The 17331-nt window shown below is 28.1% G+C and overlaps 5 protein-coding genes across 9 annotated transcripts; 2 read left to right on the forward strand and 3 right to left on the reverse strand.

The window, feature by feature from the left end:
* Positions 1-83: 83 nt before the first annotated feature.
* LOC132916335 (uncharacterized) lies at positions 84-1513 on the forward strand. The gene is made up of 5 exons (XM_060976247.1): positions 84-418; positions 580-725; positions 903-1059; positions 1166-1285; positions 1362-1513. The coding sequence occupies exons 1-5, from the start codon at positions 271-273 to the stop codon at positions 1511-1513; spliced, it is 723 nt and encodes a 240-aa protein (XP_060832230.1). The 5' UTR covers positions 84-270.
* A 318-nt stretch (positions 1514-1831) lies between these two features.
* LOC132916332 (bifunctional coenzyme A synthase) lies at positions 1832-4066 on the forward strand. The gene is made up of 5 exons (XM_060976241.1): positions 1832-2678; positions 2741-3084; positions 3141-3395; positions 3482-3664; positions 3766-4066. The coding sequence occupies exons 1-5, from the start codon at positions 2084-2086 to the stop codon at positions 3967-3969; spliced, it is 1581 nt and encodes a 526-aa protein (XP_060832224.1). The 5' UTR covers positions 1832-2083; the 3' UTR covers positions 3970-4066.
* Positions 4067-4147: 81 nt separating this feature from the next.
* LOC132916336 (intraflagellar transport protein 22 homolog) lies at positions 4148-5413 on the reverse strand. The gene is made up of 4 exons (XM_060976249.1): positions 5306-5413; positions 4941-5110; positions 4669-4868; positions 4148-4591 (listed from the first exon to the last, which is right to left on the reverse strand). Exons 1-4 carry the CDS (start codon positions 5411-5413, stop codon positions 4422-4424), a joined length of 648 nt encoding a protein of 215 aa, XP_060832232.1. The 3' UTR covers positions 4148-4421.
* Positions 5414-5544: 131 nt separating this feature from the next.
* LOC132916333 (uncharacterized) lies at positions 5545-13988 on the reverse strand. Of its 5 annotated transcripts, none has more exons than XM_060976243.1 (6): positions 13456-13988; positions 12379-12425; positions 9838-10372; positions 9341-9510; positions 8707-9265; positions 5545-8555 (listed from the first exon to the last, which is right to left on the reverse strand). In XM_060976243.1, exons 1-6 carry the CDS (start codon positions 13493-13495, stop codon positions 8443-8445), a joined length of 1464 nt encoding a protein of 487 aa, XP_060832226.1. In that variant the 5' UTR covers positions 13496-13988; the 3' UTR covers positions 5545-8442. The 5 variants fall into 5 exon arrangements, with proteins under 5 accessions (XP_060832226.1, XP_060832225.1, XP_060832227.1 ...); XM_060976242.1 differs by having other exon boundaries at positions 9838-10474; positions 13456-13987; XM_060976244.1 differs by having other exon boundaries at positions 9838-11144; positions 13456-13986.
* An 851-nt stretch (positions 13989-14839) lies between these two features.
* LOC132916331 (WW domain-binding protein 11) lies at positions 14840-17262 on the reverse strand. The gene is made up of 7 exons (XM_060976240.1): positions 17069-17262; positions 16857-16982; positions 16683-16780; positions 16389-16560; positions 16053-16306; positions 15427-15967; positions 14840-15345 (listed from the first exon to the last, which is right to left on the reverse strand). The coding sequence occupies exons 1-7, from the start codon at positions 17130-17132 to the stop codon at positions 14903-14905; spliced, it is 1698 nt and encodes a 565-aa protein (XP_060832223.1). The 5' UTR covers positions 17133-17262; the 3' UTR covers positions 14840-14902.
* Positions 17263-17331: the final 69 nt, after the last annotated feature.

The raw sequence follows: 17331 nt of genomic DNA on the forward strand, positions 1-17331 counted from the left end.
ATCGTTACTCCGGGTAACGGCTCTCTCTACCCCTTAGACTTTAGACAATCACTTCCGGAGTGTCGACTACTTATTGAAAGAGGACATCCTGCATCATTGCTCGCTTATTCTGATTGGTTATTCAGAGCAGTTATGGGGAAATGTTTGCCACATGTAGATTCCTATCTGCTGTTCTTGTTCCTAGATCATACGATTAAAAGGGGTTTCTCGATTCGAATATTGACACGAAACACAAGTTAGATTGGAAATAATTTAAAAGAAACAGAAACTATGAGCCTTATATTAAAATATAACGAATCATTTTACGATATCTTACTTAAATATTTTACAACGTTAGGTGAAATTACAAACATTTTTAAATTTATTGCCACTACTGGATTTATCGTAGTTGTTTCTTTTATATTCAATTACATTTATGGTACATACATTTTGAAATTTCAAACTTCTGATAGCTGATAATTGCATGTAAATTAAAATCTTATTAATTTAGACCTTTTTATATATTATATTCAGCTCTGTATATAGATTATAGATAAAAAGAATGTTTTTAATATCTTAAATTTTGCGTTTGAATTGCAGATTATCGTTCTAAAAGAATCACAAATGAATCGAAATACAACTTATTAGAATTACAAAAGTTTAACACGTATAATCGAGTAATTGCCAGACATCAAAGTATTATCAGTCATAAAGAAATGTTAAATGCTTTGGAATATGCAACTGATGTAAATTGCTTATCTATTAAATATCGTTATATAATATGAATTATACTATAAAATATCAGATATAAAATTCTGTATGAAAAATATTTCTAAACATATTTATTTAGTTCTTATTATTAACTTTATTTTAAGATGCGTCATATTTATAAAATATATAGAATTATATGTATTATTTCTTAGAAATGTTATGACAAATTTTATGCATTAAAATGCATTGATATAATAGTAAATTGTCCACAATTGGTAAATGTAAAATCTCTACCTTATGGTTTAACACCTTTCCACCGTGTCTGTTTCCAAGGTCATAAATGTTTAATTGCTTTTATGTTAGCAAAGGGTATGTATAAAATAGAATAATAACTCAAAACAAAATTACATTATACATAATATAATTAAATATGATAATACAAATAGATCTCTTTTATTTCTAAATTTGCATGTAGGTGCTGATCCTTCCCTTGTCACAACAACAGGAGAGAATGCTTTATGTATGGCTATTTATTATTTTCTTAATAATTCAGTGGACGATGACTTTTCTTGTCTTGAAATGATTGCAGAAACTGGTTAGTTATTATGAAAACTTAATTTATTTTACCAACATATTTGGTATTTTAAACATAATATTTTCTACTTTCATAGGATGTGGATTTGGTTTTGAAGACAAATGGTACAATAGCTTATTAGAAATGGCATTTAATAATAATCACATAAAATTAGTACAATGGATAATTTTACATCGCAAACTCTCCTCACACAAATCCTTGCGTTGTTTTTCTACACCACCAATATGAAGGAATTATAAATTTAATTAAATATTATGTATATATATATTAATCATTATTTTTATTCATTTACAAATATGATATATAAAACGTAAGTTATGATATGATATGATATAAATTACAAATACAAGCTAAAATATAGGTTATGAATAAAAAACGCAATATTTTGATTAATATTTGTTAATGTTAATTAATTACTTAATGTTTTTCATTAGAAAGTCTTATTACTTTCAAAAATTATAAATATGTACTATTATTATTTGTAACAAACTCAATAATAAATTAAAAATTGAATAACAAAATTAAAAAAACTGATAGTAATAGGTTTGAGCATTTGTAATTACGTGTATATACTAATACTTTATATACTATTACGTGCATATGCATGGCAACTATGTGAAGATAATGAATACACAGTTATATTCTTGATAATAAGAGAATTTTTTCATATGTTACAAGTAATCAATATGCAAAAGTTTAATATAATAAAACACGCATGAGCATAGCACGACAATATACGTTACATTTCAACTAAGATATCATCAAAAGATAAGGTTAAAGTTTTAGAAATTCTGTTACATGATGGCAAATACCGGTTTATTAGTTTTAACAAATCCTACAAAAGTGATGAAATTATTACCGATGATAAAAAAACACGTATTAAAAACTTTATATATCCAATATTTTCCAGAAAAGAATATATTTCTTTCTGGTAATCAAATGATTACAAATCCTCAGTGGGGAATAAGTCGTTACGCTCAAATCGTTACCGATATTTATGTCAATACATCTACTATATTTTCTCCACTTGATGTTCGAGTGTTACTTACAAGTATGAAAAATCCTAATATATCAGTAATAAATACCAAGAAACCTGTGGAAATAGTTATTTTTGATAAAGCTTGTAGTAAAAGAGAAGCTGACACATTCATTCAAGATTATTTAGCAAACACTTCCATGGGTTGTAGTTTTATTAATTTTACTGATGATCTGAATTCAGGAAAGTTAGATAGTATAACATCTTGTGTTAATGAAGAAAAAACTTACAAGAATGTAGTACTTGGTGGTACATTTGATCGAATACATAATGGACATAAAATATTTTTAAGTGAAGCTGCATTGCGTTGTACAGAGAAACTTACAGTTGGTGTAACTGATACAAATATGTTGTCTGGTAAGAGTATACAGATAAATATAAATTGTAGGAAGAACTAATCTACTGAATTAAATTTTCAGCAAAATTATTATGGGAACTGATAGAACCTTGCTCTATAAGAATTTTAAATCTCAAAGACTTTCTAGAAGACATAGATCCAACTATAACATATGAAGTTATGGCCATAAATGATATATACGGACCAACTAAATATGATTCAACATTTGAGATGATAGTAGTTAGCGAAGAAACAAAACGTGGTGGAGATAAAGTGAATGAAATACGTGAGAAAAATAATTTAAACAAATTAGACATTCATGTCGTGAAATTAATAAACGATGAGAATCATAAAGAACATGAAGAAAGTAAAGTCAGTTCTAGTAATCAAAGAATACGATTATTGGGAACAAAACTTAAAGCTCCTGTATGTATTATACTAAATTGTATTATACAAAGTTTTTAATCATATTAACTTTTTAGCAAATAGGGAATAAACCTTTAAAACCTTATATCATTGGTTTGACTGGTGGTATAGCAAGTGGAAAGTCATCTGTAGCTGAGAAACTACAAAAATTGGGTGCTGCACTTGTCAATTGTGATAAAATAGCTCATGATTTATATTTACCTGGTAAAAAGTGTTTTGATACGATAGTTGAAAATTTTGGTCCCACTATTTTGAAACCTGATGGATCTATTGACAGAAGAAAACTCGGAAATATAGTATTTAATGATCAAGTAAACTTTTATTTATTTCATATTATTACTAGTACCTAATATTGATATTTTTGGGCTTATATTCTAAAATATAAATCTATTTATAGACACAATTAAGCAAGCTAAACAAGATTGTTTGGCCCATAATTTTAGAAGAAGCAAAGAAACAAATATATGATTTCAACACAAAAGGATTTGATGTAATTGTAATGGAAGCTGCTGTTTTAATTCAAGCTAAATGGCAACATGAATGTCATGAAATCTGGACATGCATTATTCCACAAGAAGAGGTGAACTTTTAATTTATAGATTAAATTTTATAGATTAATATTTCATGTTAGAGTACTTTTTGTTAGTCAAATTTAGAACTTCTTTGTTCTTCTATTCATAGGCTATACGACGAATAATAGAAAGAAACGGATTAACCGAAGCTGATGCAAAAGTAAGAATTCAAGCTCAACCAAGTAATGTAGAACAAATCAAAGAAGCAAATGTTGTGATATGTAGTTTATGGAGTCATAACATTACCGAAGAACAAGTGCAGAGGGCATGGAATGAGTCAATGACATTTTTAACCAATCAAGCAAAAAGTTAACAGAAATTATGTTAGTACAAAATCGCAAATATCTATTAAAATCCTTATTATTTGTTTGTATAAAATATAATTTTTAATAAGTTGTGCTAATTCTAAATTATATTTGGGTAAATTTGAAACGTAAAAATTATTTGTATAAAAGAATAAGATTAGTTTTAAGAAATAAAAATTTGGGGAGAGGAAGTATATTTGATTATATTATTACAATGTGTACATATCGCGCAAACAAAATAATGTTATATAATAAATCTAAACTTTCATATACAATATATAATATTTACGTGTAAGTATGTTATAATTATAATGCACGGAATGTGAAGGTACATAAATATTTTGTAAAAAAGATAATTGATTTTCTTACAATAAAATGTTCACGTCAAAAATAAATTTTTGAATATAATTCCTAAAAACAGATGATAAGAATTTATTATGCTATATAATATTGAATAATATTATTTTGCAAACAATATGTTTTCATTTAAAATATTTTTGTCTTCTTGATTTGTATAATGATGCATTTTATTAAGTATTGTACTTATGAATGATGCAAAATCTGCTTTTAATTTACTTCCACCACTTTCTGTATTACATTTAACATGGGATACTTTCATAAATGTTGAAGCTATTTATATAAAATAAAAATATATAATTTTTTTGTGAATATTACGATTATTAATATTATAGGTCATAGGTACTCACAAATAATTTTTGATATTTCAGGATTTTTTTTTTCTGGGTCATAACAGAAAATTGCACATCTATCTGGATCTAATTTTATTTGATCAATAAAATAATCATATAATTGTTGAATTTCTTTCAAACATTCATTCGATTTTTCATTATATACAAGTATAACACCATGCACATCTTTTCTTATAGCTGGCCAACAACTTTCAAATCTGAAATATTTTTACAGCACATTACATATATTACATTATTTTTTTAATAAATAAAGTACTGTTTATATATACTTGTGATCTCCACTACAGTCCCATAATTCAATATCTTTTGTGATATGTTTATTATTCACATTTATGTTTTGTACTTCGAATTCTAATATTCGAACACCTTTAGTTGGATGATAATCATAGGGTATTTCCGTAGCATCAGCAAGAAAATTAGATATCGTTGTTTTACCACTCTAAAAAGTATTTTTTAAATAATTGAAATTTTATTATTAACTCAATTTGTATTTTTGTATACATTATAGATATACATATTGATTACAAGTTCTATTTAATACTACTTTTATATATAGTAGATGAAACAAACAATGCAATAAATTCTTGCATAATAAAACAGTAATTACATAAAGATTATACAACTGAAATATTACCCTAATAGGTCCTGTAACAATTATCTTTAGTGGTTGCATATTGTATGTGTACTTTAATTTTATGTAGATACTGTACTTGAACCTAAGTGTTTGGAAAATTGTCGCCATAACAACTACTTATATTTATGTACTTTATAGTTTAATCAGCTTTCTAATAACAAATCAAATATTTATATTTAAATTTAAAATTTATATTTCGTTGAAAATAAAAGAGAATTTGTATTTTAATGCATGATAAATATTGGCAAACATAAAATTTATTTATACATATCAATTTATTATTAACATCATTTGAATACAATACAATGAGAAACATTAGATACAAAATAAGGATATATTACATATTAACCGTTTTAGTGCCAGGGGTTTTTAAGAATCTGTGTCTTATTGTGCCATGCAGCGCGATAGCGCTTCAAATTGACAATCGTGACCAAACATAGCGACGCAATTCACCACAGTAAGCGAACAGCGCAATCGCGCTGCGTGGCGCTAAAACGGTTAAAGTACAATTTTCTTAAAGAAAACAGATTTTCTACAAAAATGCAACTTGAATTACACTTTCTTGTTAATTGTATATTTACAAACACTTTTACATTATTATCATGACTATTATCAGTAAAATTTTTAAGTAGAATTTGATTACACATGAATTATTAATAAAAATTACATGGTTATGAAATACAAAAATGTGAAAGTTGAAGCAAAATAAGATATTAATGTAATTTGATCAAATTACATGATAAAGAAATTTATTGATAATTCTAATATATGTTGTTTACTATTTATATCATAATGCAAAATATATAAGAAAGAATATTTCCACAAATCTCTGATTTTTGTAATCTCTGATATATAGTATTTTGATATTTAAATACTACATATACATAACGGGATGTGTATAAATGAATTTGTTATTGTAAACGAAGAGACTGAAGAAATGGATTGTATTCCAGGGCCTTTTATCAGAGGCGACGCGCAAGCCGACTTCGGGAGGAAAAACATACAAATCACATGGCAAAAGGAATTAGCTAAAAAAGGAAGGAGTTTTTGCTATATTTATCCATTTAAAAGTTGCATTTAATAACGTGTTTAGGGAACAATTATAGATAATAATGAGAGGAAAAGAATTAAGAACGATTTGGTAAGAAGAATAAAAGAAATATATGCGAAAACGAGAAATACAGCCAAAGTGAAAAGTGGTCGCAAAAAGGGAACGTTAGGGGTACGTACTGTCTCTTGAGCACGATGTTGTGATTTTCATCTCGGTTATCAAAGAAGAATCGAAGAAGGGGCAAGTAGGAAAACTTGAAACTCGTAATAAGAAAAAACAATTTTAGTCATTGGATTATGCCAATGGGATGGAAAAAGTTGAAGGAGTAATAGTTTTCAAATATTGGAGATATTTTTAATAAAAATGAGAAAAATATAAAAGAACTGACAGAATTGATAAAGAAGGGTAACTTAACACTTAGCCAGCCGAATAAGATCTCCCCTCTGTAAAATACATCGCTGCGTGACCGAACGGGATCTCCCTATTTGACTTCTGTAACACGTTTTCTTTTTTTTATTATCAGTTATTATTTACCTGGAATTGTTTTCAATTAATTGCGCCACTTTTTCTGCTTTTATAAAATACAGTATATAATAAAATACACCAATTTAGTGGTGTTAAAATTAATTAAAAAGTTACACTATCAGTTACGACTAAATAAAATTATAATCGAACGATATCACATTGTAAAAAAATACTAAAATGCATTATGAATTTTTAACTTCACGTTCAAGTCGTGTTATTTATATTTAGTTATCTTTAATGTTTGTAATTTTATCTATATTTTTTTATGCTTTTAATATATACTTATAATTTGATGTTTCGTATAAACAACACGTGAAATCGTTAAATAAAATCATTACCGCAAAACATAATTGACCATTTAAATAATTTTTAGACTTCTTCGTTTTTTAAGTAACAAATATTAGTCCTCGATACTTGGAAAAATGTGCAGTGGACAGCGTATAGGTTGACTTGTCTGAGCGAGGCTAAGTGTTAACAGTAGGATAAGGCTGAAGAATTGGAGAAAAACTGTTCCTGAATGATTATATGGAAAGAATAAGTTTATTAGATAATTTAATAAAATGTGTAATATCATATGGAGCAAAAATTTTAGGATATAAGGAAAGAGATGAATTAAGAAGAATACAACTAATATTTAAAGTGAACTTTGGGATTGGACGGACAGATTACATAACATTAGAAGGGATCAAAAATTAAAAGATGAAAGTATGTTTGGGCTTTAAACCCATCAAATATGAAATAAAGGTAGAAGAGGTAACGAGAAGAACCTTAACCAAGGAAGTATTAAAAGAGAAAAAGAAGGAAACAAAAACGTCCGAATGTCAAATAAGTAAAGAGAGATATTTAAGAAGATTTGAATATAGTCAGGAAAGATTGGAGTATTTAAGTACAAACGAGAAAAAAATGCATTCTTAGAAAATGTATGAGAATGTATAACTTTAAGAAGAATTGTTCTTAAATTTAGTAAGATAATAAATTCTAAGTTTGACTGTAGATATAAAGATTTGAAAACAGATGGGATACCAAAGCACTTAGTTAATAAAGGGATGAAAGGAAGCCAATAAGATTGATACTCAGGATGAGATACGGAAATTTGGAAGAATAGAATACGTAGGTTTTGATATGATGAGAAACACAGAGTACATATGCGCGGCGGGGGAGGCTGGGGAGTAGAAAAAAGGCAAGATTTGAGATCTTAACCCAATAGAAGTTCAAAAGAAGACAAGTAAGAGTAAGAAAGTGCAATGGAGCAAGACAATAGAAAATAGTTTTAGACGTAGTTAGTTAGTTTAGTTCAATTTTAGTTCTGTAAGTTAAACAACCAAGGCCGTTTTCAAGGCCGTTGGACGGAAAAATAAGATATACTGAAAATAATGTATAAATGAATTCTACATGTTTATATATTTAAATCTTTTTCGTCGTTGCAATTCTCAAATTTTTCGAATGTCTTTTGTAATATGCTACAATTCACGCAATATATGAATTAAAGCAGTTAAAGTAAAATGAATAATAGTATTATTTTATAATATATTACAAAAATTAATGATGTCTGTATGATGATTTAAGCTACTGGTTGGTCCACTGCTGATGAAGCTTCATCTGGATAATTTAAACCATACAAAGCAAGAAGTGCAGATTTTGCTGCTATTTTTTTGGCATCCTTTTTGTTCTTTGCTGTAACATACATTTATTTTTAATCCAACATAAAAGAAACATATAAAATAAAATCATTAATTTGCAATTTGCTATAATATACAACACATTTTTTATATTTATGTATAAAATAAAAATATAAATGCTTAAACTAAAATAGAAATCACATTACCTGTTCCTGAATATTCAATGCCATCAATATCAACAGCAAGAGTAAACATTGTATTTGGTGGATTACCAACGCGATTAAGTTCTACATATGTTAAACCTGGTCTCATTTGATTTAATAACATTACAGGGTGTATGTTTGTTGCATTAGGTGGAAGTTCTTTCTGAGCTGGAGTTTTTTGAACATGAGAAATCTCTCTTTTAATTCCTTTAACAGGTGACGGTAATCCTGGTCTTGGAACTGGAACTGATGTTCCTTGATTATGCCATTCAAGGAAAAGTTTATACAATGCAAAACTAGCTAAAGAGCTCCATGGAATTTCATCACTTTCATCAACAGTAGTATCCATTGCTGTTACACCTTCTTCGTTATTTTCCTCTTTTGATATAGTAGATGAATCCATAGATTGAACTGATTGTCCATCTGATTCAGCATCAATACGTGCTTTCATAGATGCTGCCGTCATTTTTTCAAGTAATAATGCTTTCAATGCATTTTCAGCAGCATTTTGACGAGCAAGTGGTTTAGATAATCCTTGTCCAACATAAGTTTTACCATCAAGCTATTTTTAATAAAAACAATTATTTTAGGATTTTAGTATTTATAATGTATGAACACACTAAATTATTCTAAATACCTCTGCATGAACGAGATACAGAGAGTTTGGCATAGGTCCTTGAGTTTCAGGAAATGTGAACTGGACTCCAGGTTTCATTTCATTTAGTACCATAATTGCATTCTTGGGTTGCAATGTCTTTCGTAGACGTTGATTCAAGCGAAGTCGTTTCAGTCTTTTATTTACTCTAACTGAAGGTATAAACTTTATGTAATTTATTAAACAAAAGTATATTTTATTAATTTTTTCCATATATATATATCAGTATATCAATATTCACAATGATTATAAATATGCAATAGCTCAATAGTAATCTATTAGAGCACATAGTAATAGTTTCAATCTTCAAATTTGCGCAGTGGATTATCATCATTATGTATATAATGTTTCTATATTTAGATAATTTATGCAATATAAATTTCAAAATTATTTCAAATGTAGTTAAAAAAAATGTTTTAAATAAACTTAGAAAAAGCAGAATTAAAAACTGCTTCTTAATGATTATTTTAAATACTTACATCCAGGTGCTTTACGCCTCCATCTTGGAAGTTGTTCTTCTATTTTATTATCTGTATCTTCAGGCTCTTGATTATCATTCTTTGCTTCAGATGTGCTATTACTTGTTGGAGGTGTAGGATTAGAGTTAGTTGTTATGGGAGATGTTGGAGTAGAAACTAATGGTTGAGAAGATGAAACAGGATTATTTTGTATAGCAATTGCACTTTGTTGCTGATTATGGGAAGGTAGTTTTAAAATTGGTTTCAACCGTTGTATTTGAGATTGAAATTGTGATTGTGATTGTGATTGAGACTGTGGTTGAGATTGTTGTTGGGATTGTGATTGAGGCTGTGGTTGAGCTTGGCTTTGAGGAGAATTGGTAATGGGTTGTTGTGGTTGTTTAATTTGCTGTGGCAATTGTTGTTGCTGTTGTGGTTTCCCTTGTTGTAGATTCTTTGCTGCTACTTGTTGCATTTGTGGTTGCTGAGATTTGCTATGTTGCAAATTCCTTGCTGCTACCTGTTGCATTTGTGGTTGTTGTTGCTGTTGCTGCTGCTGTGGTTTAAATGGTTGTGCATTTTGTGAACTTCCTTGTTTGTAATTACTTTGTTGATTTGGAGGAGGTTGTGTTGCTTGAAAACTGGCTTGCTGATTGTACTGCAAAACATAGGGTGGGTCGCCGCTACACAAGGAACCTGTACGGTTGTGCTATCCCACCAAGGTCTAGCATCGCATATGTACTTGAAAGCAGTCTAATGCTACTCCCATAACTCATACCAGCCAAATTATTTCTGTGGCCTATATTTCCTTATGTATAACTGAACTGAGTTTACATAAAATAGAAAATAGGAAAAAGGAGAGTAAAAGGAGAGTAAGAAGAAGAATAAAGATTTTTAAACCTAAGTAAAAGTTTCATTACTATATGCCTTATATCAATAATAAATATAATTTTGTAACACGTTGTGTATAAAATTTGCTCATGTTTATGAAAACAAATACTTAAGCTAATTGTGAAATAAAATTTAATAAATAATGGAGATTTAAAAAAACAGAAAACTTACATGCGCCATTTTTATATTTTGTAACTATTAAATCATAATATTTCAGAGAAACCTACATATGTAGTACCAAGACAAGTTTATTTTTAGTTTGTACCTAAAGCATAATTACTAATAGTGACAAACAGTTTAGCCTAAAATGTTATGTAAACATCAGTTCAGTATGTTATTAAAAATATGGCCTATGGCAAGCTACGCTATGGGGGTAACTGACGAACTAGCCCCTGGCTGAATAGACCTCCTCGGTATTGTTGTATAGCTACTAGTTCCTGCATTGCAGGGGAGGGGAAAGTAGGGATCACTAATTAGTACATGCAAATGGATGAAATATTGAAAACAACAAATGGAAATATTGAAAACAATAATTACACATTCTAATTATGATGAATTCAAAATATTTCATTCTCTCTCCCTCTCCCTCCCCCTCTCTCACTCTCACACACACACAATTTCTTTCCTTTTATATTAATATGACATAAAATAAAAAAATAATATGCTTTATAAATGCTGTTATTTGTTATGAAAGATAATGATCTTATTAATATTTCTAAAAAAGTAGATTAGAAACAAACTAATTTAAAAATATTCAATTTAAAAAAGGATTTAAATTTTACATGTTAATATATTTTTTTGGACAAAAACGGGATGATTCATTTGAATTAACCAATTTTGCTTTTGTTTTTATTTTATTGTTACTTGTATTATTATTTAGATTTCATAACTCTATTCAAAGTATGATCGAATAAAATTATCAGATATTGAGTATATTAAAAAGTGCTAAATGTATTTATGAATCATTTTGTCATAAATTTCTGGTATACATATATCAAATGATATTAGTGAATATCATTGTATTGTATATCTAATGTATTTTATTGATATATATAACATAAAACTCTAATGTAGTTTAGTATTTGTACTAGATTAATATAAAAAATACTTCCATATTATTTTTATACTGGAAATATTTTTTATGTATATACATATGTATAAGTTTAAGAAATGCAAATGTGTATTTTATATTTTGTAAAAACAAAAAATGCATTTTTAAATAATACTAATTTAAATTACTTAAGATATTAGTACTTTACATCATATTTTTTCATTGTATTATGTATAAAGTTAAATATATTATATTTTTAACATCTTTAGTACATATAAATAATTTAAATCAATAAATAAATTAAATATAATTATAGAAAAGTAAAACAATTTTAAGATCTGGAATACTTAGATAACAAATATTGAGTGTGTGTGTTTTGCATCTTTTGATATATAAATTTCTAAATTACTTAAACAGATTTTATCAATTGATATAATGAAAATAATGTGTTATTCATTTATTTACATACTACACACTATATATGTTTCTATACTACATGTAATTATATGAATGATTTATTTGGCAAATTATTGTTTTCAAAATATATATATACATATGCTTCTCTTATACTTTTTGAGTTAAAGTTATGCAGTAAAATTATTCTTAAAATAGTAACTTACAATGCTTTGACCTTGATACGGTACATTTGGATTACTTTGGTTTCTCACTGGAAACATAGTTAATAAAATTATTGGTATCTTTTATTGAAATCAATGATAATAAAATCAAGAGAAACACATTCACGGCTTTATAATAAATAGACTGAGTCTCAAAATTATTCACACATAGAGAAGGTTAAGAGAAATATGAAAAATAAAATGATAATAAAAGGATGTTCAGCACTCTTTATTTAAAAAATATAATATTTAGTCTTTGAATTATGAATATTATATAAAAAGCAATGAAATTATTAGTATAGTTGTTGATTTGCACTTATTCAGGTTATAAAATTAATGACACACGTGTAACATTCTATGAAAAACAATTAAAGTACCCAAATACTGCCTTATAAACTCAGTATAAGACATTACAAAATTAATTAACATCCAACTTGGAGAGGTGATAAAAGAAAAAGGATATCTCATAAAATAAAAATTCTAATTATTATTATAGAAAACTATTAAGTTTAACAACATGTGTTGCCAACTTTGTGATTCTAATTAATTCTTGGAATTGTTTCACATTATTTTTTCATAACCACAAATGATAATTTTATTGTTTTTTTCCATAGATTTCTTAGTTAAAGGACTAGAAAACTATATTTTTTAAATAAAAAGTGCTGAGAATACTTTTATCATCTTTTTATTTTTCGTATTTCTGTTAACTTTCTGTATGTGCCAATAATTTTGTAACTATGTATACAATTTTTACATTATTCAAGTTCAAATTAACATGTTAAACGAAAAAGTTTTTTTTTTTATATATAAGCATGTTTAAAAAAATCAAAATAAATTATAAAAATTATTTTAGAACATCATTTTTAGTATCATTGAGGAAGTATAACGTAAAATTATGTCAAAATATTTATTGTAGAACGCCATTCTTTATAAACCGGTATATAGGTATTGATTTTCTTCTACTACAACCATTTACATACCTTCAACTATTATAAATAATGAACAAAAAATATACCATTACATTAAAATATCTAGGCAAACAATTACAAATTTACTGTAAAATTATTTAAAGCTACTTACTATTGGGATAGCCTTGGCTTTGTCTATTTCTTGGATACATGTTTTGAGTTCAAGTTAAACCACTTCAAATATAATTAGTTTCAGGACATAAAAATACTTTTTTACAATACATTTAACTCTGGAACGTAGGGTACAATTAATTTTTATGAAATATTAATAATAATATTTAAATACTTTTACAAGTAGTCACAAAACTAAGGAACGACTTCCTATCTCTTTATAGAGAAGTAGGAAACAGGGTTGCCGTAACCACTGTTGCCAGTTGTCAGGCGAATTCCCTCACGAGGGAATAATACATGGTGTCATATTAACTCCACTGCCACTCTATAATATGTCATTTATATTATGTGACATGAGTTACGTTCTATGTGATATAAATTAATTACAAATATTTTTTTAGCAAAAAGATTTGCATAGTATTTTATTTTAAAAAAGTAAATAATAATTTACTTAATATAAATTACATTTTTTCAATGAAATTATTTAAAAAAATACGTTGCCTAACCTAATCGTAACAATGTAAAACAAAAAACCGCCGTTATTTGTCCCTCCATCTACATTTGTTAATAGTACGATTCATCACATCATTAGTTCAGTAATTATACTACTTTCCCTTTATTCCCTCGACCTGGTAACGATAACCGCGATCATATAAACAGGTCTCCATATTCACACATACTGAAGCCTAGGGAAAACCGCCTGAAAATTGAGTCGTGATTAATTATGAAAAATCAACATGGAAAGTAAGAAAATTCTTGATTTACGCATGCGTGACATGCTATGAATGCTAAGACAAACACAGAGACGCTCTACTTATCTCTGTTTGTCTCGCAAGAACGCAGACTTTGTTGATAGTCCATGTTGGTTTTTCATGATTAGACACGACTCAATTTTCGTACAGTTTTCCTTAGCGAGATTTGTTTATATGATAATGTTTAACTAGAAACTAGGAAATGAGGTTTACTATTGTTGGAAATAGCAAGGGCAAGTCTGTCATATTGATCATTAAGCGCATGCCTTAATAATAGTCTGCGATTTCATAATTTTAATGAAAATAAATTTTTACAACATCATTGTCTTTTCTGTTAATTCGTTAAAATTAAATAATAGAACAAATTTTCATCATGTATTGAGTAAAAAACAATTTTTTATAAATTTAAGTAGAAAAAGTACAAGTTCATGTTGTTACTAGAAAGTACAATATTCAATAAAACATCTTTTTGGTCGAAATCTTTTAGCTACGCTTGTGAACAAATTCAGTTCATATAAATTTACGCATAAAAAAAGCACTGGAAATTCATAAATTTCAAGAATTAAAAATTAAAAAATATGTCCATATGTATATATCATTAGTATTTTAATTATAGTAATAATAATTGCAATGTATTCTTCAAGATTTAATTTTTTGCTATCCAAGTAAAGTTTTATTATACATAGTATTACAAATTTAAAGTAATCCTTCCATTTCTTGCATAAACTGCATATATGCATCATCTTTTGTTTTAGGTTGAGTAGTTCGTATTGGTTGCGTTTCTGGTATCCTTTCTGAAAGTCTTGATAAAGTACTTGGTTTCTTTTTATCATCCCTTTTCACACGAAGAGAGGTAGGTAAAAATCTTGTAACATCAGCTGCTAAATTCCTAATTTGTGGTTTTGCTTCGATAGTTGTAGTGCTTTTACCATCTTTATCTTTTCGATTAATTAATTGTGGTGCAGCAGAAAGTACATTAGGTGTTTTAGGTTGTGATCCTGTTGCAGATTGTGTCTGCATTTGAGGATTTCCTATATTTGTCATATTTGATAGATTTGGCATTTGCATTTGTGGAGGAGGCATTCTTGGCATACTTGGTGGACCAGGTCTCAACATCCTTGGCATTCCTGGTGGTGGGCCTATAATCACAAAGTAATAATTATCAATTTATTCATTATCTTTATATTGACAAATCATTAATTAGTGCGTATTATCCTTACCAGGAGGTAATCGAAGTCCAATACGGGGCGGTGGGGGCGGCGGCATCCTTAAGTGTAATGGTGGTGGTGGAGGTCTGTACATTAAAGGAGGTGGCGGCAATCCCATAGGGGGCATTGTGTGTGGTTGTGTATGTTGAGAATGAGAATGTGATGTATGTTGATTATGGTTTGATGAATGGTCTGATGCTCCTGGAGGTTCTAGATCTTCTTCTTCTGTTTTATTATTACCAGATTTATTATTAGACTTTGAATTAGATTCATTTTCTGCTTCCAGTAGTGACAATCGAGCATTTAAATCTTGAGCTCGTTCAGTTTCCCGCTTTTTATGGACAACTTCCATTTCACGCATAAACTGATCAATATCTTGCCCTGCCATAGCTAACATTTTCTGTTGTAGAGTAGTTGGTTTTACTTTAGCTATGTCTCTTTCTTTTTCCTTCTCTTTGTCGCCGTCCTTATCTTTACCATCTGATTCTTGTTTATTATCTTCTTTATCATCCGCAAATCGAATTGTTCTCGATTTTGGTACTGGTTCTTTAGTCTATACATAATTTCATAATTATATAATATTCATATTTCTAAAGTAATAATGTATTAACTGATTTTGAACAAATTTAAACACTAACCTTCTCAGACATATCTTCATCATCACTTGATAGATCAGGAGGTGGAAAAGGTGGGACACCAGGTGATTCTTTATTAGGTGCTAGTGTAGGTATAGAAGGGGATGTTGCATATGCACTTGTTTTCTTTAAAATACTTGGTGGTATTGGTATATTCATAAGGGGATGATGCTGTGGTATGTAATGTGGATGAGGGGGATACATATGTGCTGGTGGTTGTGGCATATCTGGTAAAGGTATTTGTGAAGTTAAAGAACCTAAACAGATATAAGATATGTACATGAAGTGAATGAAATTGTAAATAATACCATAATAATAAATACCATAATAAGTAAATACCTGAGTACATTCGAGATATGTCATTACCAGCTGATGGTAATGGAATTTCATCAACTTGTACTTGTTGTGCATGTCTTACAGCTTCAAAATAAGAAACAAGATCTATTCTTCTACGTTCATATTGTATCAATTGTTCTTTTAACTCTGCCCATTTTTCCTGATCATCCTTTGCCTATAAAGAAACAAAACTAAATATGTATGTAATATTTTACAATGTGTTAACTATCACTGTTGATTTAATCTTACCAATAATTTTTGAAGAAAATTTATAACTATTACATAGAAAGTACTTACATACATTTTTAAGACACGATCTAAGGTCTCCTTTAATTTCTTTCGTTTATCTTTCAAAACTTTCTCATTAAGTGGCGGTGGCTGCATGACATTATATTCTAAAAATTATATGCATGTATGTATTATAAAATTAATAATGTTAACGATTCATAAACTATCAAATATTTTACTGACCCATTTGATCTATTTTTTCCATTTCTTCAATAATCTGAGCAGGATCTTTGCCCTTTAAAACAGCAGCACGTACTAACTGTCTTTGTTTTTTATTTTTCTTTAATTCTTTTTTACGTGCCTCTTTACCTGTAATAAATTTGTAAGTAATAAGTTATAATAATTAGCAAATTTATGACTTTTAAGTAAATTGCTTGGTTATGTTATCTACTAACGTGCTTGATCAGTAGGATTCATATATTTCCCACTTTTTGTGGTATTTATTGAACGGCGACCCATGTTTTTTCACTTAAAAAAACTACTTACGACATAAATTTATATTGTATTTTCACAATTTTTATATTAAATAAATCATTATTTACATTTGTCGTAACTATAAATTCACCATTAATACTAAGTACACTGTAGACTGAACACTGTACACCTTCTACTGAACAATGCATGAACTAGCTGGCGCCAAATTCAAATTGTAAACTAG

Source organism: Bombus pascuorum, chromosome 2, assembly GCF_905332965.1.
Source record: "Bombus pascuorum chromosome 2, iyBomPasc1.1, whole genome shotgun sequence".
Taxonomy (NCBI): Eukaryota; Metazoa; Arthropoda; class Insecta; order Hymenoptera; family Apidae; genus Bombus; species Bombus pascuorum.

Coding starts and splice junctions, on each gene's coding strand:
- LOC132916335 (XM_060976247.1), top strand. CDS start 271: ATGAGCCTTATATTAAAATATAACGAATCATTTTACGATATCTTACTT. Junction 726..902: donor CTTTGGAATATGCAACTGAT/GTAAATTGCTTA, acceptor ATTATTTCTTAG/AAATGTTATGACAAATTTTA. Junction 1,060..1,165: donor TGCTTTTATGTTAGCAAAGG/GTATGTATAAAA, acceptor ATTTGCATGTAG/GTGCTGATCCTTCCCTTGTC.
- LOC132916333 (XM_060976242.1), bottom strand. CDS start 13,495: ATGTATCCAAGAAATAGACAAAGCCAAGGCTATCCCAATA. Junction 10,475..12,378: donor CGTATCAAGGTCAAAGCATT/GTAAGTTACTAT, acceptor TATGTTTTGCAG/TACAATCAGCAAGCCAGTTT. Junction 8,556..8,706: donor CATTGAATATTCAGGAACAG/GTAATGTGATTT, acceptor TGTATGTTACAG/CAAAGAACAAAAAGGATGCC.
- LOC132916331 (XM_060976240.1), bottom strand. CDS start 17,132: ATGGGTCGCCGTTCAATAAATACCACAAAAAGTGGGAAATATATGAAT. Junction 16,983..17,068: donor GAATCCTACTGATCAAGCAC/GTTAGTAGATAA, acceptor AATTTATTACAG/GTAAAGAGGCACGTAAAAAA. Junction 15,346..15,426: donor TGGACTTCGATTACCTCCTG/GTAAGGATAATA, acceptor TTGTGATTATAG/GCCCACCACCAGGAATGCCA.
- LOC132916336 (XM_060976249.1), bottom strand. CDS start 5,413: ATGGCGACAATTTTCCAAACACTTAGGTTCAAGTACAGTATCTACATA. Junction 4,869..4,940: donor GACTGTAGTGGAGATCACAA/GTATATATAAAC, acceptor AAAATATTTCAG/ATTTGAAAGTTGTTGGCCAG. Junction 4,592..4,668: donor TGAAATATCAAAAATTATTT/GTGAGTACCTAT, acceptor TTATATAAATAG/CTTCAACATTTATGAAAGTA.
- LOC132916332 (XM_060976241.1), top strand. CDS start 2,084: ATGATGGCAAATACCGGTTTATTAGTTTTAACAAATCCTACAAAAGTG. Junction 2,679..2,740: donor TGATACAAATATGTTGTCTG/GTAAGAGTATAC, acceptor TTAAATTTTCAG/CAAAATTATTATGGGAACTG. Junction 3,085..3,140: donor GAACAAAACTTAAAGCTCCT/GTATGTATTATA, acceptor TTAACTTTTTAG/CAAATAGGGAATAAACCTTT.